The sequence below is a fragment of the Sebastes umbrosus genome, chromosome 24, assembly GCF_015220745.1.
Source record: "Sebastes umbrosus isolate fSebUmb1 chromosome 24, fSebUmb1.pri, whole genome shotgun sequence".
In the NCBI taxonomy this organism is placed as follows: domain Eukaryota; kingdom Metazoa; phylum Chordata; class Actinopteri; order Perciformes; family Sebastidae; genus Sebastes; species Sebastes umbrosus.
The window spans coordinates 6,649,777-6,673,600 of record NC_051292.1 but is presented as its reverse complement, the minus strand read 5'-3'; the positions used below and the strand labels follow the sequence as shown (position 1 = coordinate 6,673,600).

At 39.4% G+C, this 23,824-nt stretch overlaps 1 protein-coding gene across 2 annotated transcripts in view; it reads right to left on the bottom strand.

Moving 5' to 3' along the window:
* LOC119483593 (FERM and PDZ domain-containing protein 4-like) overlaps window positions 1-23,824 on the bottom strand; it is a 76,486-nt gene that overhangs the window by 50,359 nt on the left and 2,303 nt on the right. The window contains exon 1 of one of the 2 annotated variants that reach the window (XM_037761819.1): window positions 17,220-17,775. The exons of the other annotated variant lie outside the window; for it this stretch is intronic. Coding sequence (XP_037617747.1) covers window positions 17,220-17,269 — 50 coding nt within the window. The 5' untranslated portion in view covers window positions 17,270-17,775. Of the gene's footprint in view, window positions 1-17,219; window positions 17,776-23,824 lie in introns of those variants that run through there. 2 annotated transcript variants of the gene reach the window in all.

Below are 23,824 nucleotides of genomic sequence, written 5' to 3'. Positions count from 1 at the left end.
GTTACAGATCCGTCAGATCAGGACAGTAAAGGGGGAGACATAATGTCAAGCGACATGTGAAATGAGGAAAAAATGGAGGCAGATATGCTCAAGTTGAACGCCGCGAGATTTAAGGATTCATAAAAGTTATTCTGATGGTTGAGGACAGTCTAATCATTATTTATGAGCGTTTCTCCGGGGAGTGTCGCAAGGCTGCATACTTGATCACGTTAAAAGTTTGAGGCTATCTTTTTTTAAGAGAAAAGTTTTCAAGAATATTGCTCAGACTGTCCCAGGATACAGGGAGATAGCAGGATGCTCCATCTTAAAGAAGTATACTTTTATTTTACTACTGTTTAAGATTGCTTGTGAGTTCTGTGTATATATATTCTTATGTGTTCTTTGTTTGTTTCGCTTTTGATGGGTAATGATGCCATTTTTTATATATATTTAAATAGGCGTGGACACTGAATAAGTGAAATTACTTTTTTTCCTAACGCGTGTATTCAACGTATCCTTCAACGGTTCGTATGATATCTTACAAAAAGTTATTCCTCATTTTTGTGCATTCTCCTACAAATACCACGCAACACGTGTCGATTTCCGCTCATTACATGCATACAGTCTTTTCAAAATAAACTTCTGTCTTCACAGTTAACAGCTTGGTTAGGTTTAGGCAACAAAACTACTTAGTTATGTTTAGAAAAATATCGTGGTTCGGGTTACAATAACTTTGGAAGTGGCGTTACTTAAGTACCGAAGTTACGTGACAAAAACTACTTACCGTAGTTAGGTTTAGGAAAAGATCGACTTTGTTAGGTTTAGGCAACAAAACGACTTAGTTAGGTTTAGGAAAAGATCGTGGTTGTGGTTAAAATAACTCGAGAAGTGGAGTAACTTAAGTACGTAAGTTACGTGATAAATAATAATATTCCTACAAGCTTTGGGTAATCATTAATTCCAGTTCAGTAACTCATTTAACGCAAGAAGCTGTAGGGAGTCATTGGATCTTTTGATATCATGATGTTCCTGTCTGCTTATTGTCTCTTTTCAGGGTTAAGAGGCTAGTTATACTCCGTTAGAACTGCTTGTTCAATGGTTGAATAGCTTGAAACGCCTTAAGTGTGACAATGAAATTGAGATATTTCAGTCTGGACCAAAGCTGTGGGATGAATGCTGCAATCTATAGAGCTACACCAACCAAAAGGCAACAAGATGTGGACAATGATACACTTGATTAGCTACGTTAAGCAAATTTAAAGTCCATGCTTGGTGATTTTCATAAGGAAATCAATGGAAACCAGGCTTCCTTGAAGGTAGAAATCCATTCAAAGCAGTACTGTATAAATAAAAGCGCTCATAAATCTTGGGAGTGTAGTCTGTAAATAAAAGGCATCACGTCCGTCCGTTCTCTTAGTCTTGAGTACAAAGCAGTAACGGGAAAAAGCAGCAGATTTACGTTGCTTTGATGAAAAGACCCTTTGATGACCCCGGTCATCCCTTAGGCTCATACGAAAGCACATGCATGCACATACATCAAACACACTCTGTGAGTGGCAACGTATAAAAGGCCGTGTTGCCCTCCCATAATTCCATACGGGTTTGCTCGCATCCCAGGGCGAGACAAATAAATGAAGACCCCTTTTATCTGTTTCAATTTCCTGTCAGAACTTATGACAGATATGGAGCTATTTTGGGATATCTAGCGTTGTGCATCACTGGGAGCTTTTGGATAACAGTTTTCAAGAATCAATCCTGATCCTTGAGTTTTGAAATGGACGGCAGAAACAAACCAAAATGGAAATAATGAGCCAACTCTGCAGCAACCTAGTTCATCCATCCCGACCAGATTTCAACTCTATCTATATATTTGACCTGACACACTGACAGAAGAGAAAAGAACAACAAGCATCGCGTGCAATGCAGAAGTTCTGCAACATGACGATAAAGCATTGTGACGACTTCTATGGTACTAACTTCTTGCTAGTATGCCCATGGCTGTGTTTAAGTGGACAACCACACAAAAATTATGGAGGATGGAACCTGCCAAAATCCAAAAAGGAATATATATCTATATATATATATACATACAATATAATAAATCGATAATTATGCGAATATGCCATTAAATGTACCAAAATAATATTAAAAATAAACCTAGACATTAATTAATTGATTAAATTGTTACATACAATTATAGTTCTGTTTTAATTTATTCTTTATTTATTTACCTTTGTATTAAATCCCTTATCTATCTACTATTCTATTTAATTTCCCCATGGTCTGGTGATGGAACCTGCCAAAATAAATGAAATAAATAAATAAATAAATAAATAAATAAGAGATTCAATTTACCAAAAAATAATATTATAAATACATGTAGGCATTAATTAATTGATACAATATGACATAAAATTATATATCAGATCTATCTATCTATCTATCTATCTATCTAGCCATCCATTATTCTATTTAATTTTCCTTTTTATTTATTTATTTATATATTTATTCAGCATTCTTATTCAATTGTATTAACTTAAATTTATTTATTTATTTTTTTAGTATTTCAAATTTATTTTTAATGCATTTATTCATTATTATTGTATTTTTATTTTTAGTATTACATTATTATTATGTTATATTATTATTATTATTATTATTATTATTATTATTATTAATAATAATAATAATAATAATAATAATAATAAATTGGCTGAATATTTTTATGTATTTATTTAGTTATTTCTGTAGGATTTTCCCTTTGCATCCCCCACATTTCTATATTCTTTTCTTTATGCATTTTACATTTCTCTTCATAATAAATACCTCATTTGTATGAGTATACAATCTAAACATACAGACTCACTTTGTTTGTCATTTCAAATGTCAAATGTAAAAATCGGCCTTTATAGCATCAGATTAGGAAAATAAAGCCTCAGAACGTGACGGAGAGTAAAAAGTAGTTGCTGGCTGGAGAAGCTGGAAGCACAAGAGGAGGAGCTGATTGGATTGGCGAAGGAAACGGCGCCTAACGATTGGTTCCTGTGCGGGTAAGCGAGATGAGTGGTACCTTTAGGCCTAAGAGATTGGATAAAGTGATTGAAGAAGGAGTTGCCTAATTTGAAATTGACAGGATAATAAAGGGAAACAGGGATCTATGAGAATGGATCGAGTCCAAGAGGCATAAGGGCTGAGCGCGAGGGATGGATGGAGAAGTGAGGGAGAGGGAACGAACTTTTGCCAGGGACTACAAATTCCCATTTTATTATTATGACTTGTTTCATAAAGGGATGCAAAGGACGGTATAAAGAGTGAGTAGGACGTGAAGGACATGCAGGTCGTTTTACTTCTAAGCTGGTAATTTACTTCCACGCTTCACTGATTCTCCTCCAGTCACTCGCCCATCCATTCAACTTTCAACGCTTCTCTGAAACAGTGCCAACTTTGAAAATTGCAATATGAAAGATTTCATACTACGACATACAAGCAAAAGACACATGTTTGTTTCTACAACTTCTGCTTTCTTATGCTCGTGACGTGCAACTCGACTTCATCACCAATGACTTCCCAAGCGGCAAAAGTTGTGCAGACTGAAAACCAACTCTTCATTTCCCCGTCAACTGATGAATCAATCCAACAGCACTCACTCATGTTACGATAGCAGAAGGGGAAGTGTGCATTTGGCAGTGCCGGCCGGCAGACAGACAACAGATGGTAACCTCAGATTGTCACATTGGGATGGAACGACTCTGCAGCGGTCGATCAAAAAAAACGGACGGCAGCGGTCAAAACAATCGGCTCAGAAATGACAAACGATTGTAATAGAGACACAGGAAAAAAACACGTACGAAGGCTCAAGTGACCACATTGCTTTGAAATGTTCAGTTCAGTTAAATACAAAAGCATTCAGTATTTCTAACTTTTCCTGTGTTAAAGGACAAGTGTGTAACATTTAGGGGGATCTATTGGCAGCAATGGAATATTATATTAATAAGTTTGTTTTCTTTAGTGTATAATCACTTGATAATAAGAATTGTTGTGTTTTTGTTACCTTAGAATGAGCTGTTTTTATCTACATACGGAGAGGGCCGCCATGTTTCTACAGTAGCCCAGAACGGACAAACCAAACACATTCGCCGCCGCTCTCTCTCTTGCTTCACCACTCACTTCCCACGTACACATACACTCTTTACGCACTGGCTCTGCTATTCTCCAAATAACCTACGATACTCTTACAACAACTTGTTCTGCAAGGTCCATTTGCGTTTTCCAGAGGACACTGGATAGGTTTCAATCTACAACCTCATCGCTAGATGTAGTTACATTTTAAATGGCAAAAGTCGCAAAAATTACTCGGTGAAATATTAAAGTATCATCAAACAACGGTTTGTATATCTTACGAAAATGTATTCCTCATTTTTTTGTGCGTTTTCCTATGAATGTCCAGCAACACGTGTCAATTTCTGTTCAAAATAAACTACCATCTTCAGAGGAAACTTGGTTAGGTTTAGGCAATAAAAAACTACTTAGTTAGGTTTAGGAAAACATCACTGTTTGGGTTAAAATAACACCGGAGGTGGCGTGACTTAAGTACGGAAGTTACGTGACAAATAATAAATCAACTTCTGGTTTCACACGTGGAATGAACACCAGTCTCCTGTGCGAAAGTTGGTTTTTTTTTTACCTACCCATCCACCCCGACCTTCTCCCCACACGGCGTTAGTCACTCTTTATACTTACGTGGGACTAGTAAAGGAATATCTTATCTTATCTTATCTTATCTTATTACATACAAATAGAATTTGTGGGATATATACAATATATAGTGCATTACTTTTCTAAATAACTACAATAAAGTTAACGCAAAATTAGTATTGTACTCACCACACTATCACCATCATCATCATGGGCTTTCTTAAAAGTAATTTTATCTCATTTTATCTTTTATTTATTCATGTTAATATTTTATTAGCACATGTTGGCATGGCAACTTAGACATTTCAGCTGTTATAGGGACTTTCTGTCACTCCAACAGCTGCCTCAGGGTCTGTCAAGTCCCCTTGACCTCTCATATTAATCTCCAGACATCAGATGAAACCTTTCCCTCTTTGTGTCCGTCACACAGACGTGCCTTCATGACACGTCATTAGCAAAACAGTCTGTTGGCGTTATCACCGGGCGTGTGAGGGGATTGTGAAGTGACAATCCACAAATGTTATAAGGGGGAAAAAAGTCCATAACAATGCATCTGATTATTATCTTTCTGTTTTCAAATTGCCAGTCTGACAATTATTCTTGCCTGCCGGTCATTTCTCTCTGTGCGAGATACAAAATCAGCCCATCCGCAGCTATTTCTTTTCCCGACTTCCGAATTAAAATGTCATTTTAAAAAAGTAATAATCTAAGGTGGTAAGCACCTGACAGGACAGCAGGACATTTCTTTTATCTTCCGAAGGCTGCCGTCTGATCTCTCCACTCTTCTTATTACAGTGGAGGATAGATAGGGACGCCGCTAGCATCCCACTGCTGGTTTGTGTCCCATAGAGATAAGAGGAGAGGAGGCAGTCTGTCCACTAATGAATAACAATACAGCCCAAGGTCACCACTCAAGTGTGAGTGAGAGAAAACAGAGGCGTGCGTGCTGCATTATTACACGCCACTCCTTCACCTTGATGTTTGACACACATGTAGCGTTGGTCATTAACCTGCCTGTGTGTGTGTGTGTGTGTGTCTCCTTTAAAAGAGCAGGATGTAACATGTCAAACAAAATATCCATCATAATCCTGTAATGAGATTTTCACCCGAGGCTGCTTCAAGAACAATAAAGATTCATCGTACAGTTAAACGTGTGGCCGATGATGAAATGATAAGCTTCGATTCTTTTTGTAGGAATTGGACCTTGATGACTTTGACGTTCCCTCGAGTCTCTGAGCGGTGGTGCTGCTCATACATAAATCACCGTCACCTCTCACTACTCGTTCTGTATTCTGCAGACCGCTGACGAATATCTACAGAGCTATCTGCAAACAAAATGTGTGTATACGCGTACAAGCTTTGCAAATTATGGTTTGATGGTAATGGCTGGTGCCGCCTGGGTTACGTTCGCTCGCGGCGCTTTGTTTCAATTCATGAGGAGTGACATCTTTATAGCGTTACAGGGAGGAGGTCAGTGTGGATGGGGTAGCATGCATGCATCCCTCATATGGTTGGGTTTAGCCAACTAAAACTACTTGGTTGGAAAAAGTCCTTGCGTCTCATTTCATGCCTCAAGTTAACGTTACATTTTTCAACATTTTACCAAAAACTATGACCGTTCCATAACCTTAACCAGCTGCTTTGAGTTGCCAAAAACTATGAATCATGCTTTAGGTACCTCACGCTGATTATTTTTACTTAAATAAATGATTTGAATACTGTACCCTTGGAAGAACATTATGTACATTTTAAAGTTATTTGCATCAAGCTGGTGCACTTTGAGAGCAAAATGAAGAGGCTAGATCTATGAAGGACTTTGTGCTCTATTTTGTGCTCAAGCAATGGAATGTAACTAAGTACATTTACTCAAGTACTGTACTTAAGTACAATTCTGAGGTACTTTACTTGAGTATTTCTGTTTATGTAGGCCAACTTTATTATTATTTAAGGCATTTATTTAAGTGTAAACATATTTTCGGTTCATCATGAAACTGTGGCGAGACAAAATAAACTATGGCTTGCCGCCACAGGCGATGTAATCATTGGGAAACACTGTACCGTATAAAAAAAAAGCTAGCGTTTTACCTGAAAATGCGAAAATTGAGATATACGTTTTGTAAATAAGCAATAACTAAATTGGCCCTTACTGTACAACGAAAACAAGTTATAAGACAACAACAGTTTGTGTCCACAATTAGTATATGATATTTCATTTAAAGCTTCTCTATGGAGTTTTTACACACACCACAAGCACAAGAGTGACGTGACACAAGTTGATGTTGCATAGGTATTGTAACAACGTATCCTCATATGATATCTTACGAAAAGTTATTCCTAATTTTCTCCTCCGAATGTCCAGCAACACGTGTCAATTTCTGCTTAGGTTTAGGCAATAAAATGACTTAGTTAGGTTTAGGAAAATATCATGGTTTGGGTTCAAATAACTACGGAAGTGGCGTTACTTATACGGAAGTTACGTGACAAATAAGTCAACGTTAACTTCTGGTTTCATATGGGATACGATCAGCAGTCTCCTGAGTGAAAGTCCAGTGTTTGTTGACCCGTCCATCCACCCCGACCTCCTCCCTATGCGGCGTTTGTCGCTATTTATACTTCCCGGTTTACGATTACGTGGAATACATATTTCGTGGGATATATACGAATTACAGTGCATTACTTTTTGTAGGTATAGCTACGAACGGTGTATGATCGTACAAGCATTTAAAAAAGGAAAAGACGACTGCAAGCCGTAAATTGGATGCAAGTTTAAAAACATTCAAATAGATTGGCGACTGTTTTTTGAGGCAAATAAATTTAACACATTTTTTAGTTAGGATGCACATAATACATTTTTGTTATCATTATTTAATTATTTTTACAGCTGGTGTTTTAAATAAATCATGTCACATTTTGCTTTACCTCACTGTGCGAGGCGTTCAATCATAACCTCATCCTATACTTTAATTATTATCTGAGTGTACACCTGATTGCTCTGTGACGTTCGGTCCCTGTAGCCCAACTCATCATCACACAGTAATTTAACGTGCCGTCCAATCGACACCGCATCATGATGATATATGAATACAATAAAAGTGCAAATCAGACATTCATTAAACTCTCCCTTCTGTCACCACATGCATGATTTCCCAGCATGCAACAGTGCGGGGCCAGGCAGGCGTTCCTGGCCGGCTCCCTGTCATTACAGGGGATGAAGCGGACGCACACACACACACACACACACACACAGCAACTTTATGTGACTCGACTAAACAACGAGATCATAGAATTTCATTCCCGTCCCCCTTTAATCCAGCCGGCAATCTCTCTCTTTTCCTTATGACACAGGCCTAATCTGATAGGGCAGACAACCCTAAAGCGAGGGAGTGGAGGGGAGGGTGTGAGAGAGAGGAGGAATGGACTAGATTGATAAAACAAGGGAGAACGAGGGAGGTGTGTGTGTAGGGAGAGGTAGATGAGTGTTTGAGTTGGAGAGAGAGAGAGAGAGAGAGAGAGAGGTCAGGGAGGATAAATGGTGGATATTCCAAAGTGAGGGGTTGTAAGACGAAGGTGTGATGTGGGAGTTGATGACGGATTGAGAGAGAAGGAGATTGAAGGATGGAGTGAATGAAATAGATGGGAAAAGGGCAAGTGGAGACGCACAGGGCAAAGGGATTATATGACAAGAGGAGGAGACGAGCTTATACTTCATATACACAATATAATGCTTTCAAGATTTGAGTTTAAAAAAATCTGATAGTATTTTTTTTTTTTACACTATTTTTGATAAGAATGTCTTAAATTTGCTTAAGAATTTATAAAAATTGTGACCAAGATATGCACCAAATAGGATGTTTTATAGTTGAAAAACATAACTAAAGTTTATTTTCTACAGTGTGTAATGTTGATACTGTGGAGTGCAATTTTATATGCAAAGCTATGCAAGGGCATTAGCTGACAAAGATCATGAATGCCTCCTAAAAATATTGACTTTCCAGAACTGTGTGCTATTAGTGAGTGGGTAGTAGGCATTAGAAAGTGGCCCAATGTTCAGTGGCCAGATGTATACATGTAGTTGGTGGAGAAACTAACGTGTAATGTTACACGAGCGAGGAAATTACGAACATACATGTCACTCTGTTTACAACTGCGTTATCTTTGGTCATGTACATTTTTGTGGTCATGTGCATTTTTGATTGTGTCCTCAGTATAGTGGTAGTCAACACGTTTAATAGCTTGCAGCCATAGACACTGCAAACCATTTACGTAAGTCACTACGAGCAACCACGGATGCATTCGGTTGAAAGTCACCAGTTACCACGGTCACTTGTTTAACCAAAACAAATGTTGCTCTGGTTGTTTCTGTTTTCTATTCCGCTGTTGGAATATCAATTCTCACAACTAAACATGCAACAACCTTGACATTTTGATGCTGGAAACCGTTTTAATTAAATTTATAAAGCTTGCAAACTCGTCTGGATGGCTGAGGCAAAATGGCACTTCCGTTGCCAACTTGCACGTGCATATTGTGATGATGTCAGCTGTAAAAGGGTCTATACATCACTACTGATATATCGACAATAAAAATCGCTAAAATCAGCCAATACATAAACCGGCTGATTTAACGATCTAGCTCTAATTGATTTGTTTTTTTACTCCTGCATAGTTTTCCTTCATGCAGTTCCTACCTTATCAAAAGCATAGCTGAGTCTGCAAGCCTAGCAGTGCTTCCTGTCACCTCTCAGTTGTTAACTATTAAAGGCAGCAAAAAATACTTTGCATCTGGATGATATCTAATCCAAAGTACCAGACATGGATCAAGTCAAAATCTTTGCTTGCTTTAAAACAATATAGGCACACAGGTTGGGAGCTTTATGATATAAATAATACAATGCACGCTGCTAACAAGGACGGACAATGTCAAGACAACATATGGAAGTGGATTTAGTTTCACTTCATTTCTAGACAAAGACAAAAACGTGTTGCAAACTTATAGTTCGGAAAGACTTTTCAATGAGATCACTGGATGTATTTTGGTACTAGAGTTTGATTAAAATGAACACACACGTTCAATCCATCCATTCATTTTCAAAAACCTACAAAAACTCAAGATAACATGCCTGTAAAACTTTACCCACAGGCCCACGAGAACTGCGTTTTTATATTAAAAGTTTGTCTCAAGTTCTCCCAGAGTCTTTATCTGCCTGCCATACTGTACCTGCTGTACCTGGCAGATTGTTTCTGACACATTAAACTTGTTGTGGGTTTAAAACAAATACTGCATTTGGCTCAGCGTTTTGTTTCTAACCCTCTCCGTCTCTCTTTCCTCATGCCTCCCCGCTGTCAGCCTGCTAAACGTCCTTTCCTCAGTAATGCTTGTAGATAAATAGAGCCTGTCGGAGACACTTAGTAGATAAGGGAGAGTGGGAAACGACGGCAGCTATTTGTCACCTCGCTGCATATTAGCGAAGCTGCTGGCTGCACCGGAACCCTGAGCTTTTTGATGCCTTCCACGCAGACATGCATGAGTTGAAAAAAAAAATTGTTTTCCTGGCCGCACGCCACGCACATATCCTCATCGAGTCTGGCGTGCACGCACATCAAAATACAGAGATGGAGACCCAAATGTAGAATTGATCAAATGCTATTAGCTATCCTTCAAGCCCGGCGTGACATTTAATTACGCAAATACTCGCTAAGCTTGAATGCTGACGAGAGATGTGTTTTTTTTATTTTAGCCAGCCACATCTCTCACAAACAAGCGTTTAAAACATGTGTACACACAAGTCGGTAAAAAACAGCTCACGTTTTATAAGTAATGATCTGTGGCAGAAAATAAAACCCTGTGACAACATAAAGCAAAACACCATTAATCAAACAGAAATGAGAAAATGTAGAAATGCAATTTTAACAACCGGCTTCAGTAGTTTTCAACTGAGTAGAAACGTGAATAACTACTGCTCAGACTAAGTGTGATTACAAGGCTAAGGACCAATAATGTGTGATGACAAAGGGGCCCGAGGGGGTTCTGGTTTTGGGCAACAGTCCCAGTATCTCTGGACATAACTGGGCAGAGCTCCCAGTGATGAGAGAAACTAAGTGAGAGTCAGAGTAATGGTGGAAGTGTTCTGGGCAAGAGTGGGAGTAATAAATAACCGTTTTTTTTTCTCCCCTGGAACAGAAGCTGAGAGGACATATTTTGGTGGTTTTGTGTGTTGCACTTTTAAAGCGGTTTTATTTGCTGAAGTGTGTTTGGACTGGAGTGTTACATTGTGACATAGTAAATAATGCATTTCCAGAAGGGTTACAGCAGAAACTGGCAAACTGTAAAATGCACCACCGTCAGACGGTGCTGTAAAATATTTGCAGGAAACACAATAGAGATTTGCCAATGAGTACGTTCCTATAGCATGTAATGTATGCCGTTTCCAGCCTGGTCGCACAAAAAGGTGTATGAATGGCACGATAATTCACAAGGCATTTAGCGTGCAATAAGAATGCCTTTCTTGCTTTTTCAGTGCCGCTTGTGACGTGTTTTAGTGCAGTTTGTGACGTGTTTCAGTGCCGTTTGTGGCGTATTTGTAGCGCCATTTGTGGCACGTTCTTAGTGCCGTTTGTGAAGTGTTTTAAATGTCGCTTGTGATGTGTTCCAGTGCCGTTTGTGACGTGTTTTTAGTGCCGTTTGTGATGCGTTTTTAGTGACGTCTGGAAATATACACTTATTGCTTTCTTGCCGAGAGTAAGATAAGATCGATCGATACCACTGTCATGGTATACAGGTGTACATGCAGCTAATGCTATTTCGCTCATTCATTTTCTATTCCACGACATTCTAATTGAGGGTGAAGGGAATTGGATTATATGATAGCAAGATGTGGTCAGCAAATAGACCCAGATATGTGCACCTGTTGACAACAAGCTACTGGGCAATTATAATCTCTAAATCACCTGAGTTTCAAGAAGGAAGACCACCTTAATCAGGACTGAGATACAGACCTTGACAGGTAACTCTTCTAACCACTGAGCCCACAGTAACTGATGCACACTGATCTGGAGTAAAGCAATTTTCCTACCTGACTTCAAACCACCAAATTCAGCTTTTAGTTAAAGATTAATGAACTTGTCAACCTCAGTTTTGGCTGAGGTGCTGTGTATTTCACAAACAGTACAAGCGTGGTGCAAAGAGAAAAAGAGAGCTACACATAATTACTCCATTTTTCTTCTTTGCAGGTCGTTTTCAGTAAATCATGTTGCCTGTTCACGAATACCGATTTGGAGAACTGGTTGTAAAAAGGCCTTAAAGGGCAAGTCCATCTGTTTTTCTGCATATTCTTGCAATAAAGCTGAAGCCTCTAATCAAAATTCAGTGCAACTCAACTTAAAAATGTAGATTTTTGAGTCAGTTTGACGTGGACGTTGTAGCATCAAACAATAAAATGTCAAAAAAGAATATTATGGGTGACAGAAAACGTGTTAATCCAAATCTCATCCATCTGTAGTCATTTAACATGCAAGAGGACACAGCTCAGGACATAATGCAACTAAGTGGCATACGGGTTTTAAACCTCACAGTTCCTACAGTAGACACGCAGAGATAAACATCACGTTGAATGTAAACGCGCGCTAAACTGCTGCTGCCATATCTGCATTTAGTCATTAAAGGATTGTGGCTTTTACACATTAGCTCGTCTGACACAGTCTGACAAAGATCTCAGACTGTTTGGAAACAGACGACAGATTTGCACCACAAATCCCCACTTAGTGCGACACGCGGTTACACGTCTAGTCCACACGGCCAGATACACACGGACCTATGGGTATTGTGTTTGTGTGTTAAGTGGTATTCCAGCGAGATTATCATCAGCTGCTTCCATTAGCTCCTGCGTGAACAACAATGAGATGAAATAAATACACAACTCCAACAACGACCGACCGAGATAAACAAGCAAACTGAAGCCTCGTCGATACCTGCCAGCACAGCTGCACAATGTGCTATTGATGGCTCAGGCTCGTTGGTCAATGATGAGGTCAGCCGTTTTGGCAACACTGTCTTGTTAAACGTAATTTGTTTTACAGGACACACACACACATGTCAGCACAACTGCTGCAGGGTTTACGGTACAGTAAAGACAGTATGTTGCATGGCGGGAATTTGCTTTTAATTCTGTAAATGTGTCATGCTGCATCAGGGAAGGGAAGGAAAGGAGAAAACACATTGTAATATTTTCATCTTACATAAGGTTTATTGAAATATATGGTGTTTTGACACCAAAGCGATATAAGTTTTTTTTTCATTTTATTTTATTAATTAATTTATTTTAAATTTTGTATATGTATTAGTATTATTAATTATTATTATTATTATTATTATTATTATTATTATTATTATTATTATTATTATTATTATCTTTAAAATGTTACATTTTAATTTATATTGTTATATACATTTCTTATTTATTCTTATTTTATTTTGTATTCTATTTATTTATTTATATATATATTTATTTATTCATTCATTTATTTATTTTTATTTTTATTTTCTGTCCTTTCCGTTATTATATGTACATATTACTTATGGTTTAGGTTATTGTAGACATTTTTCTTAAGGAAACAATAAAAAGCATGATTCATGAAAAAAAAAATATAGCTATTAGACAAATAACTAGTTGACAATGGACTGAAGTTATGCCTGGATTTATTTATTTTTATCAAATGCAACATTATGGATAGTGACATACAAAGATGCCTTGACTACAGAGGGAAATTCTCAATAATTATTTTTAAGCATTTACGAATGCAGAAAGTTTAGTCAGCCACATGCTGCATGGATGCAAACAGCAGCACGTAGTTTACTTGACATTTGCTATCAGATCAAATTCATCTCTGTGGCCAGATTTGCAACCGAGTAGTGTACTAAAGCACACATATATAAAAGTCAAAACATATTTGGAATGTTTAAAACTTTGTGTGTGTTTTGTAAATTTCCTTTCAGAGAAGCTTTGTAATCTGAATTGGAAGAGCCAAGTAGGTGATTGTGGTGTTTTTCCATTTTCTTTGCTTAGGCCAGCAGGAATTTACATGAATTTCCAATTCACAGGCGGAAGAAGGAGAAGAAGGAGACAAGGAAGACTAGACTTTGAGCAATAGCCAGCAAACTAATCGGCCTGTGACCGATTTGGCCTCGAGGCCCTTCCAGCCTGACCCGACCAATCCGAGCACAAACATCCCGCGGTGCGGCGGGGCACAGAGGTGGAGCGACAGCAGATTATAATCAAAGGAAGTTCAATAGACGCACAAATTCTCTGCACTTCTTTTTTTCGGGAGAGTGAGAGAATTGGATTTGGTCTCTTAACAAAGCAGCCACGGTGGAAACCACAGAATTGCATCACATGAATGAATAATGATGATCCGATTTCCTTATGTAAGTGCAATGAGAATGAAATTGGGGGGAAAATAGGGAAAAAAGAGATCCCCAAAGGGATTTTGGAAGGATGTACAGCATGTGCACCTTCAACCTAAGATGAATAATCACCGTCAAGAAATGAACTTCTCTCATTTCCATTGATTATCTCTAGGATGCACACCGTTACATCATCACAGGTTAGAGCCTGAACTTTTTTTGAAGGAAAATTATTCAATTGGCTATTGAGATGAAATGGTGAGTATTGGTTTTCCCTTAGTCTTGCATGTATTGCGTTTCGGTAAAGTTCTACTAAATATAAAACCTCTTTCTTTAGCATTCGCTTGCAAAATAGCAAACAAATATTTTATTATGTAAATTCTGGAAATTTGGACCATTTGCATGGTTAAAAAATTATATTTTCAACAGTGAACAATATGTTATGATGCTGGATTGTGCTTGATTGCTGCTGTGGCATTACAATACGGTGTACACCAGGGTTCCGTTCTTGGGCCACTACTATTTGTTATTTATATGAATGATTAACCAAATGTGATCAACACAGTTTCTAATCTACAGAATCACAACATAACAACAGATGGAACAATCCACCGACTTGTGTCAATTCTGGCTCCAAAAAAAACAAGATAGCAATGGCCAAAAAAATAAGATGGCAATGGCCAAAAACCAAGATGGCAATGGCCACAAAACAAAGATGGCAATGGCTGAAAAACAAGATGATGATGGTCAAATACCAAGATGGTGACGGCCAAAAACCAAGGTGTCTATGGTGTTGACTGAATTGCAAGGTCTCTAAAAATGTGTCAAACTCTCTTACATTGTAGTTTTGTATATTATGCACTTTTATTTTCCAGAATACAGAACAGAGTTGCAGATTTTTGTTGTGTTTCAAGCCTTTTGTAGTTCAACAGGAAAGAGAAAAACAGCACAGCAGGTTCTCTTGGATTCACTTGTATCCCAATGTGTGTCACTCATTCTGCAGCTGCTGAGTCAACATTCAAATATTTGGAATATCAGTGGTTTGAAAACCAGGAACAGCAGGTGGAGAGATTGAAAAAAAAAAAATCAGTCCACGCCTGTCTGTCTGTCTGTCTGTCTGTCTGTCTGTCTGACTGACACAGCAGAGCTGAGTCTGAATCTGAATCAAATTTCATTTGTCTGCTTTCTGGGCCACATGTTTCCTGGCCAATGACCTATCACCTCGTTGCTGTAATCCTTCGACAATGATGCTGCGATCTGGCGCTTCCTCAATCCCACAGTCCACTGCTGACCAGCAGCTGGATGGGTTTATGTTTAGGTGGAAAGAAAGAAAAGGAGACAGAAGGGGGAAACTCGCTTCTTCTCTACTCTTCCTTCCTGACTGCTGTAGTTACAAAAACATAGTTGTGTTTTACTGCGTTTTTCCCCTCGACTCCTGAGCCTTACAGCCTGCAACACGCATGCAGTATACATACATGCGGCCTGCATTTGCATACTGAATATGCACATTGTAGGAAGCAACATGCATACAAATATAAGGGCAAAATAATACCATTTTACGAGACCACACCTCACACACACACAACGCCACACTTCCCAGCAGCCAGCGAGCTAAACCCCCTCAATCCATGATGTAATCTCTAAGTGTGTTCAGTAATTACAAGGTCCTGGACTCCTCTGCCGCTGCTTGGAGCCACCTCGGCCTTATGTAACGGACGACTCCACGTGCCGTCAATTCAGTGGGACGAGATTACAATATGGCTGCTTTAAAGCCTTCGGCAAGACGGCCGGCCATTACGTCCATCAACTCGATCAGATCGGCTACGATGATGGTCGAGAGATGATGGAGAAAGAAAGAGGTGGTGATGCTTTGGACCTCGAGGAGATCACTAGCAATAACAGTCAATCAGGTACGACTAGAAGTATTTAACACATCGATAAACTTCATTAAGATCCTCACAGAGTCAATATGTGACTGCCGTTTGCATCCCATTCACTTCAATTTGATTGGGGATGCAAAATCGTACAGTTGAGCGCATATTAAGCATCCATAAAAATGGTTTGAAAACACGGTGTCAGCGGAACAGGACAAACACTCCAGAAAGAAATAGTTGTGTGAGGTAAATTCTGCTTATGAGAGCAGTTTTCTACATTAATGGTCGGTGGTGGGAGTCGCCATTAATTAGTTTATTTATTTTATTTATTTATTTTTGAAAGGGGGCATTTATTATTATCATTAGTAATTATTTTGTTATTTTTATTTTATTTATTTATGTATTTTTTTTCAATTAATAAACAGTGCACTTAAGTAAAATTACTTACGTATTTCCATTTTAGGCTACTTTATACTTTTACTCCACTACACTTCCTGTACTTTTTTACTGTACTACATTTACTTAACAGCTATAGTTACCAGTCAAGATTTAACATACAAAACATATAATCCATTTATAAAACATGATGCATTATTATAGATTAAACTTCCCAACAGTATAAGAAGTAGATAAAATTACACCTTGGCCAACAACATCATCAAAAACTTATACTTCAATACAATGCTTGCTTTTGGTTGCAAGATCTTTACCTGCAAAGGAGTATTTTTGGTGTGTTTTGCTACTTTTATTCGAGTGAATGATTGGAATTTTTCTCCCATCATTGATTATAACTACAATCTGATTCCTGCTTGGTCTGAGCCACATGTTTCAGAGTGTTTCAACGTCTACAAAAATGTTATATTGCATTTGGTTTAGGATACACTCAAACTGACATAATAAGACACAATGGAGAGCTGACTTTGGCAAACAAGAACAAAGAAAAAATGCATGGACTTAATCCGCAAAATCCAAACGTTTCAGATGAAAACAAAAAAAACGGAAGGCATCAAAAAGTCACTAAAAATGGGCTGAAACAGCTCAACTATTCATAATCTGTGACACCGAGGCCCATAACAGGCTCCAACAACCAGCAGCGACCTCCATGTAAACCTCTCATGGAGCTTAATCAACCTCGCTAAAGAGCTTTAACACTCTGATTAGGAAGTGCTGAAAGACAAAATGTATCTTCAACTCAAATAAATAATATGTCCAACATGGTGATGACATGCAACGACCGGACGGCAAGAAGTGTCAAAGGGGACACCAGAACTTACTGGAAAGCGGCTAACATCCCCAGTTCGTCGTCGTCGTCGCACGGCTCCATCCCGTCGGCCGGACCGGACAGACGAAGCGAGTGAGCGGGTGGAGAAGAGTGGGACGGACGCCCCCGGGCCCCACCACCACCGAAAGGCTCAGAGCGTCGGTAGAAGAGCTCCTGTCCCGCTCCCTGAGTCCAACTCCGCCGCTAAAAAAAAATTCCTCTGAATCTCTTTAAAAAAAAAAAAAAAAAATCCCCAAACTCAATTTTCTGTGTGTGCATGTGCATATGTGTGTTTTTCTTTTTTTTTTTTTTCATTCCTAGCTTGGTGCCAAATGTTCCAGCTTAGCAGCGCTGTGCAGCACCGCTGGTGATGGATTTAGCCGGGGCATCTGGGCCAGCGGGGATAAACTCCATTCACTCACACACACACACACACACACACACACACACACACACACAAATGCATCGCGCACACACATGCAGAAGAGTGTCATGCGGTGTGAGATCGCAGTGGACAATGTTGGGAAAACCTCCCCCCCACCAACACGGCATCATCAGAGAGAGACACAGTGTGTCCAGCACACACTCTCCCTGTCCCCACACACAGAGCAGAGTGGATCAATGCATGAACAGATGTGTGCCAACTTCAGAGCTGCTACTAAGCACAGGCATCAGCAGCTGTACTCACAGCGAGCATGTGTGTGTCTCGGACACAAAGATGCCACTCTTAAAACCCTCGGTGCCACAGAGCGAGGATGACATATAGTAGACATTTTGTGTGTGAACGGATGGGAATCAATGATCGTGACATGGTTCTGTCCTGTCGGAGCAGGCAGAGGTCAGCGGTGCCCCTGGGCATGCAGCAGGCAGGCAGGCAGGCAGTGGGAGATTAACACAATAATAATGTATGTACAATAAGAGAAGGACACAGCATAATAGTGCAGTCGTCCTTGCTGACTCAGAGGAGATAAACAAGGAACCGGTGACAATAAAATCTGATTGTGTGAAGGGAGAAAGAAAATTTATTCACACGCCATCACATAAACTACTTCCACCCTCCCCTTTCTGTCTCCGTCTCTCAGCAAAGAGAGGTGGTGGGGGAGGTGAGTGCAAACTATATGAAATTACCTAAACACGCTGTAAAATCAACACAGTCTGGTGTATGTGGAGGAGTAGGAGGGTCATTCACTCCCTCTGCATTGTACGTGGACAAATAAGAATTCAAGGGCAAAGTTTGCCTTTAAAAAACGCACCGGTTAAAGCGTGATTAAAGAAAGGAAAGGATTTTAGAAATACTGTCCCCATTTCTTTTCATATTTGGATTTATTGTAATTTATTTATTGTTAGTGTTTAGTTTAGGGTCGTCAATCGATTAAAATAGTTAATCACACGCTTTTTTATCTGTTCAAAATGTACCTTAAAGGTCCCGTATCGTGCTCATTTTCAGGTTCATACTTGTATTATATGTTTCTGCTAGAACATGTTTACATGCTGTAATGTTAAAAATAAACTTAAATTTTTTCTTATACTGTGACTGAATTAAACCTCTGTTTGAAACGCTCCGTTTTAGCGCATTTCAACGGAATTGCAATGGAATTACGTTGCTAGGCAACAGCTTGGGTCCATGTTTACTTCCTGTCAGCTGATGCTATTCACATACATTGCAACAGGAAATAAAGCGGGACATATTTAGAATATTTATATTTAAAACTGTGAAAAAGTTTATACTGTATGTTGTAGATTTGTGACATCACAAAATTACAGAAATCCTGACAGCTTGTTTCAAATGCACAATTTCTGAATACGGGCTACTTCTCCATGGATTGATTATTTCGATACTTTCACAGTATTTATATAGCACTTAAACCTGCTTTATAATAATAATAATAAAAAAGACATGAACATCTCACTTTTCACAATATGGGGTCTTTAAAGGAAGATTTGTCTTGTATTCAATACTCTTATCAACATGGGATTGGGCAAATATACTTGCTTTATGCATACATATGTATATATTTATTATTGGGAATCAATTAACAACACAAAACAATGACAAATATTGTCCAGAAACCCTCACAGGTACTGCATTTAGCATAAAAAATATGCTCAAATCATAACATGGTAAACTGCAGCCCAACAGGCAACAACAGCTGTGGGTACCCTTAGAATCCGTTTTCATTCACATGTCTTGAGGTCAGAGGTCAAGGGACAATACCTGTGATAGCAAGCACTATTTTGATAACCCAAGTGATCTACAGTACCTACAATCTCAAACACTCGGCTTTACAGCATCTAGCCGGCTGGTGAAAACTGCTGCCTGTCTGATTATCCTCAGATTTATTACTGCGTGTCCTCTACTGTCACCCTCAGTGAGTTGAGTACATCATTCCCCTGACAGCTGAATTTGGCTTCTGCATATTGCAGTTTGTTTGAGTTACAAAACGTAAATGGGTGTTCCACTAAATTCTGCAATGACATAATGGTGTAATGCTGGCCGTGCACATTCCAGTTCAGTGGAGGCTCCAGCTCCGTTTGCTACCTCTGAGAGGCCACCTGGTACTGACCCATGGCCAAGTAGCTATCTATAGCCATGTCTACGGGGACGTGACTACTGATTTGTACACGCTCGTGACCCCTGTGTGTCTAATTTTATATGTTGCATCATATCTGCTGAGTCAAAGTTTAAGGAACACCACTGGGAAGCTACACAATGATATAAAAACCTAAAAAAAAATAGTAATAATAACTGACTCAACCTTTAAGGTTATTATGAAGGTAAACGCTAGTGGCAAAGGTTAGCATGTATGGGATATAATATGGGATTAAGGAATGAGAATAAGCTCCTAAATGCACTAAAAACACACACACACACACAGGTGTGTATGTGTGTGCCTGTTACGCTGGACTCCTGGCCAAATGACTGCACCTCCATCGTGTCCATCTGGAGGCTTTGTAGACTTTATGTAACCGTGTTTGTTTACTGGGAAACGCAAGCAAAAGAGTCTAAAGGCAATTTAGTTTGTTTAGTTTGTTTTAATCCACTTACTACCACGAGCTCTGTTTTATGTAATATTATGTAGATTGTCGTGGGAAAGCAGAGGATGGGAGTAAGATAGGGTACCGGGAGAGAGAGAGAGGGAGCAGGATGACAAGGAATGGAGACGAATGGAGGGAGGAGGATCTTGGTGATGACTCATGGTGCAAAATAAAAGATGATGGATTTTAAATTCGAAGCGCGGGGACTATTAATTGGCAAAATGCGACGTCATTCCTATGTGAGAACAAAAGCAACGACCTGCCATCAATTCTCATAAACTGTATCACTCACATCTCATTCGAGAGCCTCATCTGGTGGATTTGTTGGAACAGACGGCTCTCTCCGGAGTGCCAAAGGTCCTTACTGTTTCATTAAAAAGAGAATAGAGATTCATCCTCTCTTTAATTACACCCTCTCCTATCTGTCATAATACACCGTGAATTAACTGACCCAGCCACCAGCTGATCCGTACAGAAAATCTGTTGCTTTTGCCTCCCGTACTTCACGTTCTATATTGTTGATTGTTGGTCTTAATTCCTGCTTAAAAGGTTCAACATTTTGAGAAAAACACAAAATGTACCATCTCAAATAGCACTGCTCTAGTTTTTGATAAAAGCCCCGTAATTAAATGTAAAAATGGCTCATTTGCTCATCGATAGCGCGTAACTTTCAAGTCTGTATTCCAAACACATCCAGCCGTGCTCACAAATTCAACTGGTGGTCCACTGAGGGGCAATTAAAAGGTCAAAACTTCACACTCAAATGTGTTGCATCAGACAACACTGGAGTGATTTAGACATCTTGGCACTGTGCTCTCGTAAAATACAGCCTTTCCTTTTCCCATCTCATTGCTTCTCGCATGTTTCTATATTATGGCCGGGCTGCTTCCAGTCTGACCGATCGATCAATATATGTTTCTCTGCCAATTCCATATGTGGTTTGGAGCATCCAGCGTGAGCGAAATGTGATTTTAATCCATCAGGACCTGCCATGTAATGGTATTGAGTGTGGCTGGATCATAAAAGCCCCACTGCTATTATGTGTAACCATGTTAGTGTGCAACCATAGCGATGGTGTAACCGAAGACTAATTCAAAAAGGAGCCAACTGCCCCTAAAGGGCCATCGAATAATTATAATCAGGTACTAAGAAAACCCTTTAAATGCTCCACTGTGTTCACCGGCCAGCCGCTTACTGTCGTTTGGTGCTGGGCAGGTAGTATACAGTGAAGTTCTTAGATCATTTCTGCTGAAAACAGCTGCCTGCTGCGGCTAGAAACAAGGTTCATTAAAGCAGTAAGACTGAACCAAAGCAGTGAAGTTGCAGGCTGTAAAACCAAAACAATGAGCTGAAAGACACTAAAAGGCTCCGAAAAGCTAAGGGAAACGAACCATAGACTGTAGACATCATGCTGTATTGAAGAAGACTTGAAACTAGCGATTGAGACCATAAACTCATGTTTACAATGTTTACTGAGGTAATAAATCAAGTGAGAAGTAGGCTCATTTTCTCATAGACTTCTATACAATCAGTCTTCTTTTTGCAACCAGAGGAGTCGCCCCCTGCTGGCTGTTAGAAAGAATGCAAGTTTAAGGCACTTCAGCAGTTGGTTTCACTTTTCAAAACCGGAGATTGACGCCTGCATGCAACGCTCCACTAATGAATCCACTGTTATTATAAAAAATATTGATTAGTGCAGCTTTAAGTTAAAGTAGTGTTTTGTAAGTTTAAATTACTACCATGCTGGGGTGGACGACAATTTTAACATTTTCTGATCCCACTGTGAAGATTCTCTACCGGCTACAGAGCACATTAAACACTCAATGACCCATCATATTTTAATGCCTCAAATTAAATATGTTAATATTGTTTACTTCCATCAATCTAGAATGGGAAATAGCAGACAATGTATGTGGGTTTAGGTGGCAGCCATCCTACAGACTGCACTGCCTCGCAATAAAGCCTGACTTTAAATCCTCTCAAAATTTTATGTCGAAAACCACAGAGCTTGAAAGAAGTAGAAAATGCAGTTACTACAGTGAGATAAGTGGGAGGGCTCCGATCAGAGTGCCTCCGCCCAACTGTGAAAATGTCTGTCTGCCACACTCTGCGCCTGCCTTGCCAGATATAAACAACTTCCTCCAAAACTCTCTGGAAGACCAAAACCATTTGCAGCCAGTCTGCTCAGATGAAATGAGGCACTAAGTGCACTGAAACATGGAAAATACTGCAATATTTGATTATCTGTGCTGTACCATAAGGGGGTCAAATTGTATAGATATAGCATTTTTTAGCAAAAAAAAATCTAGTTCAATCTGAAATGACAAGATATAAGAAAATAAAAAATACTCCACGGAGACACACAAACACCCCCTTCACCTTCACTACACTCATCCATGAAGCTCATGATTACATCATACAAACACGGAGGATGAGTCAATGCTATACATCTTGTCCTACCTCATGACTCAGTGTGCCATCATGCTGCGCCTCTCCGACTGTATCTTAATCCTCAGGCTGCCACCAGCGGAGAGGCAGGCTACAGCAAAAACAATAACCGCAACTGCCGCAAAATTACTTTATGTTTGGCTCGGTGGGGACGGGGGGTGACGAAATGGGTGAAACAACAAAATTGTACTTGAGATAAGTGAAGTGAAAGATAACGGCAGAGGGTCCAACAGAGTGCTGATGGGTCACAAGTGATTCTGCAGCAAGTTGTTCAATCTGCTTTTATTCCCCTTTTCTTTAAATCTCTGTAGCTCCCTCTGTGGTATGATCCTCAGGGCTGCCTCTCTTTTTGTTTTCTCGCCCTTCCTCTCTTGTCTCTACATCTGGGGATGTGCTTTTTTTAGTTTAGTTTGGAAAAAATACAGCACAACAAGGGCAAAAACAGTAATTTATGTCCATAAATGATATTATTATGTTTGTCATTATTCTCACGTGAGGCATCCCATCTCGTTCCAGATGGTCCAATCATCGCTAAGCTTCCCCAAAACGTGCCAGCCAATAGGGTTTAAGCGCACTGACCGCTGTAACCTTTTTAAGACTTTAAATACGGCACAAGAACATTAACTGTTGCCCTGCACATTACTGAGTCAGGGATCAGCACAAGGAGGGAAATATGAGGAGGAGACCTGGAGGAGGGCAGAGGAAGAGTGGAGGGTCACTAGCGACGTTTGCATCCAACTGTCAAGCTAATTTTCCTGAAACATTTGATACGTCTTGTTTTGTTTTTTTTTTACAACTGGACAGTAACTGGGTTTTCTTAAAAGAATGGTTTGACATTTTGGTTGGTACACTTATTGGCTTTCTTGAGAGGAGTTAGATGAGAAGGCCGATACCCGATAAAGCTGGAGCTTCAAAGCGATTAGCTTAGCAAAAAGACTTGAAGCAGGGGGAAACAGCTAGCTTGGCTACAAAAAAAAATAGAATAGCATGAAGTTTATGTAACAAAATAAAACGAACACTAGAATTACCGCCTCACAGTTTTATGCCTCCACGAACAAGTCAAGTTGCAGTCACAGTGACAGTGACCTTTGACCACCAACATCTAATCAAGTCATCCAGAAGTGCCAAATTTTA